We start from the raw sequence: 11,890 nt of genomic DNA on the forward strand, positions 1-11,890 counted from the left end.
ACATTTGAACTTTCAAACAAAGAACGTATAAAAGTCTTCCTTGTACAATTAGGAAACAAAACATATATAGAAACATGGAAAAAAGACATCACATGGTAATACTTGAGCAGTTGCATAGTTGTTGATTTTTCAACTCAGCCCCATTTTCATTGCAGTGCAAAGCAGGAATCACATTGCGCAGAAACAGCAATAAGTCGTCCCACTCTCGCTCTCCCTTTAACAAAAATATATTATGTCTTTTATATTTGAAAGTGCTGCAGAGACTGTTCTGATTTTATGATACCCATTGGATACTCCAACAAAACAAAAATCCTGTCAATCAACAAGGTCTAAAAGACTCCAAAAAAGTTGTTTTTTAAAGGAAAAAATGGCAACACCGATCGTCCATCATTCCATCTGTGCCAAAGCGACCAGTATTACATACAAGTGTTTATTATTTATTACGTCAGCATCTCTTATGAGCACCCGCACTCCTCCACGATCATATTCTGGATGTCCTTTTTGATGATCTTCTGCTCCTCGTTGTAGTAGAGCATGGACATGGCCCGTAGCCGCGTGGGCACGCAGCAGGACTTAATGTTCTGGAAGGGGCTGTAGCCCCGCATGCGGTAGTGATTGATCACAGTGGAGTGGAAGGAGAGGGAGGAGCCTGTGATGCTCGCCACGTGGCTGGGGCAGTCGCCCTCGCAGTAGTTAGCATGGTAGCCCGACGGCGCGATGATCCAGTCGTTCCAGCCGATGTCCTTGAAGTTGACATAGAACTGTCGCTTGCAGCAAATGCGGATCTTGCCATCGCACTCCAGCCCCCGCTTGCTGCGCCGGTGGGGGTGTTCCTCGCTGGGCCGGAGGACCACCATGAGAAAGGGCCGGTGGGACTGGTCCCTCTCCTTGCCCCGCTCCCCGTCTGCCGGGACCAGGATGGGCGTGGCACCGGACTCAGCACACAGGGGGCAGAACACCCGTAGGTTGAGGACGCTGCCGCCGTCGTCAAGGAGTGCCTGGATGCTCCGAGACACGGGAAGGGTGTGCCAGCCGCTGCGCCGTGTGTCCACTGTCTTCTCCGCCACAGGCTCCTCCTCCTCTTGGACAGTGTTGGCGCCCAAGCTGAGGCCCTTCTGGTGGCGACGCTGCAGGAGCTGGATGGTCACCTTGCCCTTGCTGCGGCTGCCTTTGGCCAGCTTTAGGAAGATCCACACGTTGGCCTGCTCCACCACCGAAAACTCATTGCCCTCCTTGGATATGTCAAAGGTCACCATGGTTGAAGAGTCCCCTAATGGATGGGAAAGGAAAAGGGTTGAGTTTTACTTCATTTCACACTGTAAATATTGTCGGTAACGCTTATTAAGTCTGCATAATACTGTTTTTTTTGGTTGTTTTTCTGCAGATATTTTATTTTGTCTTTATGTAACACAATTATTTATTTAACTATTACAAACTGTATTCCATTTATGTCAATCACCACTGTGGGTCATAACTGTCATACCCTGTTTTAAATGTCCCTTTCATCCCTCTAAACTTGCCCAATAAAAAGTTTTTGAAAGAACATAATCATCCCCTGACAAATCATGACATTGCCTTTGACCTTGGCTTCTCATATGACAAAACACATTGACAACTGGTGAAACACAAGCAGAACTTACAACACAGTCTTTCTTCAATGGTTCAAAGACAACAGTCTGTCCTTCCAACTAAGCCAATGTTTAACTGCGATTTAACACTTCAAGCAGAAAACGGACCTTTTATGCACCTACAGATTACGGTCACTCGCCATACCCAATACCCATCACTCCTTTTGACCTGGGAAATCAGAGCCTTAGTGGTATTTACTCAAATCTAATACCAATACAATATATTTAGTTGGGGGCAATCATGAGTAATAAAGACTCTCCAAAGTTACACATAATTTGTATTTATTCATATAATATATAAGTCATATGAACCACACCGTTTAAATCCAACCCATAATTCAAAGTAAATTGTGTGCCTTAATTCAAATGCTAACTGCTAATTAAAAAAATGGAGCTTTGGGCTATAAGAGGGGGATAATGCATGTTATTGACGGCAGTCCAGTCTATTCACAGACACACTCTCTTTGCACAAGGCTCTATTTGTTCAAGGTCTGTCATTTCTGATTAGGTGGGTTTGGTCTTGTCTTTCCGAGTCTGTGAGATTTGTTTACTTTGGAAAGCAATGAGCAGTGAAGGGGGGTGTTGTGGGTCTTTTAAAACAATCCTTTTGTTATCTCATACTCATTTTCAAGTCATTACATGTATGACATTTTATTTTGACCCACAATACTTTTCTAAGGTGGCTTTAAAGTGCCTTCTCTTAGTCTTCAAAGTCCTCTGGATCAAGAGGGTGGTTGTGGGTTGTTGTTGTTGTTGTGGTTGTTGTTTGCACTGGCCACCTACATGCCACAGTCCTGGAGTGGCTGAGAGCCTCAAGAGGGGCTTTACTGCTGTCACCATGCTGCACTTGAGCCAAAGGTCACTTGTGCTACTAGTCACGTAACGGACGCCTCTCGCCAGCTTCAATTCAATAGTGTCCAGGTATAGAATTCCCCCATCATTTTAAATATGACCTTCTAGTACTTTGATTAGCCTCCTATCAGACACTTCTGCCAAATGCGCAAAAGGTCTGGTGGACCAATGCGTCAAACGTGGTCACCTTCATTAAGCCAATAGAAAGACTCCACCCATGCTTGCATACCACACGTTTCTGATTCGGAGCTACGCTTCACAGCTGTGTGATTTACTGAAATTAAATAATAACAAATACTTCACTCAGTAATTCACTCCCACTAAGGCCAGGTTTGTGTCGTTGTTATTCCAGGCTTATATGCGCTGTGCCAGTAGCCTAGGGACGAGGTTACAGTAGTTCAAAAGACACCTGAGGATCTGTAGTACTAGGATGGAATGGTATCAGCGTATAAACAAATACACACTCCTATTAAGCCCTATAAAATGTGATGACTGTTTATGTATTATTGGTTTAATGTCCAGAAGCTACTCTTGTAAGTAGGCTACTGCTGGAATGCATTGGCTCTGGGACTTTCTAGGAAATGGAAAACAGGTTCTATCTTTAGCAGGGAATTAAGCTTAATCTGCAATACTTTATGACCATTTAGGGAATTTGCATGCAAGACTTGTGCTCAGCATGAAGATGGACTTATGTCTGAATTGAAGTTCTGCCAATTTGGAAGAGGATGTCCTATGAGAGTGGTTGAGTTTTCACCTTGTTTGAGTTTGAGTTTTTCAAAAAATTTGAGTTTTCAAACTTGGATGGTAGTTTTACAATGGGATTACATTAGAATTCAGTTATTTAGCCATAATTGTAACAAAATATAATATGGGCATTCAAGTACAAAAAAGCATAACCCTCAGCCAATGCCTCCAAACATGCTTTTGCCTTCCCTCTCCCTATCTCTCTTTCTTTGTCAAAACAAAACAGCAATACAATAGCTTGAAAGTGAGGCGCTTCATCCTCTAAATATATTCGGCTAGATATCAGAGTAGCTCTAAAAAAAGAAAGGCATCTTCCCAGAGTCCTCCGCTGGGGAGAGACCCACCACGGCTGCAGGAATGTCATTAACGATGTTGTGTTATTAGTTCCTGACTTCATTCAGAGAACAGCAGCACCCATTGCTGTGAGAGTTGGCAGGCGCCTACTCTCTATCTCTTTCTCTGTGTCTTTCCCTCCTTACTCTCTTCCACCTCTCTCTCTCTCTCTCTCTCTCTCTCTCTCTCTCTCTCTCAACTCCGCCCCCCCCCCCCTCACCCACTGCCACTTATAGCCTCCACACAGCCCAAAGTAATTATTGGGGCCCATATTTGGATGAATGAAGTGATTATGCACGGCCAGGAGCCCTGTGGGTATGTTGGGCTCCCAGCTTGGCGACCCCCCCGCCCATCTCCTCCTCCCCCGGCACATCGTTAACGCCCCCCTAATTTCGGCGAGTCTTTGAGGGGCCTTTTTTTTATCGAAGGTTTCATTCAAAAGGCTGGCTATTTATAGCATGAATCCATTATGCACATTTATGTAAGCAAACAAGCCGGGAAAGGATGCATTTGTCACACGCTTGTTCTGCTCCTCCGCGGTACACAATGGGCCTCAGCTCCCACAATCAGGAGAGAGAGGCCCTTGTTGGGTGGCTGCAGTGCATGAGAGTATACATGCTGTCTGTTGGATTTTAACATTGCTAATGTATCTTTTGCAAGGGGTAAGATGGTGTTGTAATTCCATTTGCTTAAATTCAATAAAACATATTGTATCTTAGGGGCAATACAGAAGGCATAGCCAGGCCACAAATTATACATCATCCACATATAATATGGATATAATATACGTTTCAAAAAAACGTCAAAGACCTCACGTTACCCCTTGACTTCCCCCTAAATGATTTGATGCAAAGCAAAGCATGAAATGAAACCAATTGCCTACTTACACTTTCAGTGCCCTCCAGTAACTGAACACATACAGTAAACTACAGTACAGTAGAGTTTCCTGGCCTGCCAGAGTGAAGACACAGCTGTGGAACATGTGTCATTGCTACTTCTCTGCTACTTCTCTGAGGGATACAGTCTCACATTCTTGCTCTATCTCTATATCTAACATTATTCCCACACCATGAGTTCATATTCTGTCTGTGATGACAGCAGGATTGTCTGAAGGTCTCTGCAGTAATGTCATCTGTGAGGTTAGGAAAAATGATAAAAACATCACTCCCACTTCATGAATTTGGAGCAGATTACTGTCACCCCATTAGATACCCCAGTTACATTGACCCCAAGAGAACTAGGTGTACCATTGTTTCCTACTGACAACCTCAACGTATTTTTATTTTGCATATTTTACACTACAATTTCTACACTTGGGCCACAATGTGACCGCAGATTTGTACCATGTACACTATACTTGACTGGAGGCACCTGGTTGAGGAAATACCAATTAGACACTTAATTTACTCTCAAATAAGAAAACTCTACAAACTATGTAATTCCACCAAACATCGTTTTCTCTTGTTTCGGGAGACGAACAATAGCTTAGAGGCTGATTGCCCCAGTCTACCAAACAATTGTACCCAACAAATTCCCTGCATAGGAACCCACAGCCCCTCGCCTAGGCTTTTTTATACACACAATTACTGTGTGATTCTCTCAAGCAGCGGGAGGTCATCAGATGCCTGGGAGTCACAGGGGCGGACAACCAATCGCCTCGCTTGTCCCACTGAGCAGCCCCTTGTTCTCCCGTTGAGTCAACAGGTCTCTGCTTCATCATTCAGAGTAGGCACGAGCAATTATGGTCTCCCCCATTGAGTGTTTCCCAGAAAGAATACGATTCACTACCCTGTTTAAATGGGTTAGCCCCCCAGCTGAGAAATACATATTATTTGCTTAGATGCCTAGACGAGTTGCCATTGTTTGAGCACACGCACACACACAAATGCATACCGTAACACTTATACTCACACACACACATACACACACACATACTGGTTATACTATTCAGAGCATTAGTTCGGCACATCCCATAGTTTACTATTCTGTACAGTTCCAAATCATTACGTGCCCTCCAGCAGCTGAGGTTGCAATGCCTCACAGGTACACACTAAAATCATCTGATGAAAAGCAGCAGTCAACACTTGTTTTGAGCGTGGGGAACTCAACATGTGTGGGTAGTAAATGTGCGAAATTAATCAGAGAAGGGAATGATTAAATGGAGAAAAAGGCTGCCAACTTGAAGATTAAGAAAGACACACTACACACACACAAAGAAATTCAGAGACACAGATATCGATGGACAAAGACACACACACACACACACACACACACTAAGTTGCAGTCTCACCTGGCTCTGCGAAGGTGATGATCTCAGAGGGCGGCTCGGGTGGCAGGGCCCCCTCCCCGGGTCCCTGCCCCTCCTGGATCTCCACGCTCCCGTCCTCACCCACCCGCCCCACATGGAGCTTCTTGATGGCATTGAGCAAGGCAGCACGGGGCACCGGGTGAGTGACGTTGGGCCGTGCGCTCAGGTGCAGCATGTTCAGGATGTGCCTCTTCACCGCCTCCACCATATCGCTCTGTTCCTCCGCCGAACTAGGATCTGACCCAGAGCTGGGAAAGGAAGCCGGTGAGTCCCTTTTCATTTGAGCCAGCACACAGGACGGACAGGGGGTGGCCTGGGTCTCACCCTCCGATCCTTGCCCCTGCTCCAGTGCCTGCGTAGCCCCGTCTCCCGCCACTGGCCCCGCCAGAGTCGGGGAGCCGCATCCTGTCCGGACTCCGGTGAGCAGCACCAACACCCCAGCCAAAATAGCAAGCGAGGGCATCCTGGGCCAGAGGATGAGGACACACACACTATCTCTCACACACTCACACACTCACACACTCACACACTCACACACTCTCACACTCACGCACGCACACACACGCGCACACACGCAGAACAACACTAAAGAAGGGTGAGAAGAGGACAGCGGCACCCACAACAGCCCGTGACGACAGAGAACCAGTGCACAGGAACTCTCCTCTCCTCTCCTTACCTCACCAAACTGCTGAGTGTTGAGGTGTTCTTACAGACAAAGCACAATGTTGTGATGACAAAACATTGTACTCATATGGGAGCAGAAGAACAGGTGCAGAGTTTTTTTGTAAGTTGGAAAAAGTACAATCCTTCTCTGAGAGGCGTTGCGGGGTAGAGAGCCAGAAGTTGTGGAGGTGTGCAGGTTATGTGGCAGCATAAGTCTGACTCTTCAAAAGTAAAAACACTTCTCCAGTCTTGGTACCTCACAAGCCTTTTAACCACCCCTCTTGGGATTATAAAGCAGGTGTCTTGTCTTGCCCAGTTGATGAAGTGAAATTAATTTCTGGTCTCTCTTCTCCCGCTTTTGTCTAGTCCTGGTAAAAAAAAAAGTTGAAAGAGAGCACTACTGTACTGCAGTGGTGTCCCTGCTGATGTGCAACTGCTCAGCAGAAGACTCAGAGTGCTCACTGTGTTGAATGGTTTGGTAGAAGTGGGCAGGGTTAAAGAGCTCTGTCTCTCTCCCTTTCTCTCTCTCTCTCTCTCTCTCTCCCAACACTCTCTCCTTTCCCTCTCACTGTAATTATACCTCCCTCCCTCCTTTATCCCTCCCTCTCTACCCCTCCATTACTATGTCTGAGTCACCAACTTTTTCAGCTTTTCTTGTTTTATCTTACTCCCCCTGCAAGTCACACATTAGATTCACACAAGAGTCAATCCACCAGAGTTCATTTCTGTTACTCTCTTTCTCGTTTCTGTTTCTCTGCCTCTCTTTTGCTGCCCATCTAGCGTCTAGCATTAGTGCAAGATGACTTGAGCACAGTGGTGGAGTTTCCTGACAACAGCGCATCACGACAGAGGAGGAGGAGGAAGAGGCAGCATGCGTGCGCATCGAATCTCCCTGATTCATTCATACCACACACAGACGTACACACACACTTATGATCCCCCTCAGTTACATTTTCACACACAGACGTGCACTCGTGCACTCGCGAGCACACACACACACACACACACACACAAAGAGTGCAGCTGAGACTCTTACTTTGGCACCAAGCAGAGAGAGAGGACTTGCTACAGTTAGCCAGACTCATGACTCAGCATGACATCACCAAGAGCTGATGATGATAATGTAATTAACCAACCAACGAACAACTGATTTTAATCGTTTTGGGAATTTCTGTACATTTGAGAGTCAATGCCTTGTGGTTCTTCATAAACTCATGTTATACAGTATAGTGGGCAAACATATCTTACAGTACAATGCCATAGTATTTACTATTCTACAATTTGGTTGAGATTAGGTGTGTGCTGAGTTATCAGGATCCGTCTGAAACCACTGGCAAATTTTTTTTTCCAGTTTTGAATGAAAAAAAAAAGATGTTTTGACTATGTGTATACCTGAATTCCTGTTTTGCGACTGTAATGATGATATGGCTTCTTAAAGTCAACTTCTTTTGATATAGTCAAAATGTAGGGCTGAACTGGTTTCAAATAGATTTGTAAAACAATAAAATAAAATAAAGCATTTCTAAAGTCAGGTTGTATTCAGCCAGTGTATTGAATCACTTGACTGAATATGTTGTCATACCATACCACGCTTACTATACTACTCCCTCTTGTGGTAATTCTATAAATCTTATCTCAGAGGTAAAGCTGCTTACTTCTATTCACTCTCGTCTCTATTCTACATTCAATAGCCGGTCCCTTGTTGTCCTTGCACAGCCTTTCTCTGTGAGCTGCTTTTACTTTTTTTCTTTCTCTCCTTTTCTCCTTTCCTTTCTTTATGTCTTTCCCTCTTACCTCTGTTGCCCTCTCTTTCACCTTGTGTCTTTTTTGTCTCTCACTGTCTCTCTCTTGTGTCTAAGTAATATGATGAACTGGTTTTGTCTCTTTCTTCTGTGTAAATATTACGATGAACTGGTTTAGTGTAATTTGATATCAACAGACCTCTACCAAAGAGAGGAGGATTTTCCCACTAAAGCTGCCCGTTGCACAAGAATACAGGTACTATAGCTGTTGGCATTATAGGATGTTACTGGAGTTTGATCACTCTATTGAACAGAAGCACCCCGAGAGGGCCCCCTAAGATGGTGGGGCTTTCTTTGAAATAGGCTTTGATGGTTGTGACAAGATAAGAGTGCAAGGTCCTCTTCCCAAAACCCCCCGGTGAACTTGAACTTCACTTGAAGTAAATCATGAACAGCACATTTCAATGGTCTCAAGTGGCTTTCTCCCTCGTCTCCTCTGCTCTATTTGCACTGAGCCAAAAACAGAACAGGTATTAGCAACATGGTGGATGTCTATGGAGTATTAGTTTTCCCTGGCCTTGTCTCATTCCACAACACAGGGAGGAAAGGAGACAGGGAGGAAAGGAGACAGGGAGGAAAGGAGACAGGGAGGGGAAGGAGACAGGGAGGGGAAGCTATATTAAACTATTGTCTATATACACCCTAAGCCTGCTCATGCTTGCACTGTTGAGGAGCTAGCTTGCCCAAAGCATTTAATTACACCGTCTACGGCTATATTCTGTGTACAAATAAACTTTGATTTTGTCAGACATATGGATCTGTTTTGACAAATCGCTGAACAGCGATGGTGATAATGTTATGCCAAGGGGATAGGGAGACCTATACAAGGTCTCCCTTAGGGGTGACTATGAGGGAGAGTGGAGCATGGAGCGAGGCTAGCTATGCTAGCAGCAAATGGTTCCGCTCTCACACACAAAGCAAAGCCTCATCCAGTGTGGAGAGCAGATTGAATATCTATCTTCAGAAAGAGATGGATGTGTTTCCTACCCAGATGGTATGAGAGACGGGGAAAGGGAATGAAAAAATGGGAGGTCTCCAGCACATATCTTACACCAGCCTTCATATTCACAGCGGGAAGTTGAGGACATCCAGTGTACTAGCTAGCTAGAACAAAGTGGACATGATGAAGAGCATTGGGATTTCGTTATGTGCGAAAAGGTGGCAACTGAAGTACTCCTCCAGATGGTTCAAACGTTGCTGTGTCCAAGCACTGCATGGAGAATATATTTGGGCTTGAGACCCTCTAAATCCTGTGCATGTGTGAGAGAGAATGTGTGTGTGTGAAGTTACTCTGCACCAGATGTGAACTGGACCTTATCCCTCCAGCTATGTCCAGGATTTATTTCCCTGAGGAGCAAACTACCTATTATCACTGTCTGCTATTGAAAGTTATTTTTATACACTGTATGTGTGTGTGTGTGTGTGTGTGTGTGTGTGTGTGTGTGTGTGTGTTTGTGTGTGCATGGATATGTGAGGTCATGGATATGTAAGCATCACTTTCAAAAAGCATCCAATTATGATTGGATTATGAATGGATTAACTAATTGGCACTGTTGATTTTGTAACGATTGTAATAGATATGTGAAGTGAAAATAACAAGTACAAGAAAAAAAAAAGTAATAGAATGTGAAATATAAGGTGTCTAATCCTGGCTACGTCTTTGAAAGATATTTAGTTGTCTTACAATTAATGTTATGTGAATGCCTACGCTGACGACTAACTACTGTAACTGTAAGCATCAATCTGGCCAACGATCTGGGTGTGATACCTTGTTCAGGGTTTCAGTATGAGTTCAGGGTCTCTGTGTACTGTATGGCACAATAAGACTCTCCAGGGATCGCTGAGCCTTTGTAGAGAGGATTGTATACCGTTTGTGGAGCTGGTATGAATGCAGTCACTGTGTCGCCTCGGTCGTATGACTGTCTGCATTGTCTGAATCCAGAGTCCAGTGCCGCTCCAAGCCCCAAAAATTGTCAGTGTTGAGTTTCACTAGAGGGCGAACACACGTGCCCGCTAGAAGAGAAGCGGTAAGATTCAAAGTGGACTGTTTTTCAATTCGATGACATTTCATTCATATGCCACAGTTTGAGGCAGACAGTGGTGACAAGGAGGAGTTGACAGATCAAAGGGAAGCCTTTAAAAGCCCGGTGTAGTGGTCTTGATTTCAATATCAAATCATTTCTGTTATCTACTACGATCGTAATCAAGTAAAATGAATTGAAATGGATGATTTATTTGTCAAAGTGGGATTATCAATTCATTGAATTTCAATGTATCCCCTTATTCAACTTTGTTCAATCTCTATTCTTTGGCATTATACTTTGAGTGAAGAGACAAAACACTTATTATGTATGACTTATTATAGATCACTGTAGCCATAGAGGCTCATGACTAACCTTTACATGTTAGAGGATTTATGGATGGTTGTGTGTGCGTGTGTGTGTGTGTGTGTGTGTGTGTGTGTGTGTGTGTGTGTGTGTGTGTGTGTGTGTGTGTTTGTGTGTGTATGCATGTGTGTGTGTGTGTGTGTGTGTGTGTGTGTGTGTGTGTGTGTGTGTGTGTGTGTGTGTGTGTGTGTGTGTGTGTGTAACCCACTTTAGAGCCAGCTCTTACACACACCTCTATACACGTTAGAAGACATGTGGTTTATTTTGGGCCGTGCAGCTGATACTCAGATAAGAGCTCATGAATGGATCACACAGCTCTCGCACACCACATGTGATAATGAGATGCGTGTTCCATGAATCGGCTATTTTTGAGGGATGACTGTAAGAGAGGCGTTGTCACACGTCCCACTGACAGATCACACTCTCCCCTCATGTGTGGACAGACCATTTCAGTGTAGTGAGTGAGTATTACTGGACTGGGTTCAGTTTCTCTCACAATTCATTTATACAGTCGACCTTTTAGACAGCAAATGAATAAAATCAAGGAATATCAACAACAAAAAACTAAAATTGAACATATCAAATCAGATGTATTACACAGGAGAGATAAACTCCAATCATTGATGCCACTCTGCCTGCAGGTAATCTGTTCTCCATGATACCTTGGCTATATCCAAATACCTGGTGCCTTTTTTCTAGCTAGAAGATCATATCAAATTGTGACTCAAGTCAGACTAGCGCCCCGCGTCTTTAAAGTACAACACTGGTAAAAAGAAAAAATTCCAAAAGCATTTCACTACATCACTTACGTATGCGATGTACGTGACCAATAACATTTGATTTGATTTGATTTGGGCTTCACCCACTTGGTTCCCCCAGGTCTAAATCTGTAGGATGAAAGCCAAGAGATACAATGGCCTTGTTCCTGATTGATTGATTTATAAAACTTGAATCCTCTGGTTGAATGTCTCACTGGTCTGGTGATACAGGGTTTCCTCCTTCACAGGGACTCTGCCTCTCAGCCCACCCTGCTTTGTGACTCACATGGACGGGGGCCGATGGAGTAAATAAAAGGAGGCTGTGGAAGAGAGTGGGAACTAGAAGGTGGGAGAGTGACTTAGCCTGGATGGGGGGACTCTGGAGATATTCTCTACTAGGGGTTAGCCTCTCTTG

The 11,890-nt window shown here is 44.4% G+C and overlaps 1 protein-coding gene across 1 annotated transcript; it reads right to left on the reverse strand.

The window, feature by feature from the left end:
* Nucleotides 1-455: 455 nt before the first annotated feature.
* On the reverse strand, nucleotides 456-6,328 carry inhbab (inhibin subunit beta Ab; the record flags this gene model as incomplete). The annotated part of the gene is made up of 2 exons (XM_083667333.1): nucleotides 456-1,270; nucleotides 5,848-6,328. The coding sequence occupies 2 exons, from the start codon at nucleotides 6,326-6,328 to the stop codon at nucleotides 456-458; spliced, it is 1,296 nt and encodes a 431-aa protein (XP_083523459.1).
* Nucleotides 6,329-11,890: the final 5,562 nt, after the last annotated feature.

The sequence above is a fragment of the Argentina silus genome (genome assembly GCF_951799395.1).
Source record: "Argentina silus genome assembly, chromosome: 1".
NCBI lineage: Eukaryota > Metazoa > Chordata > Actinopteri > Argentiniformes > Argentinidae > Argentina > Argentina silus.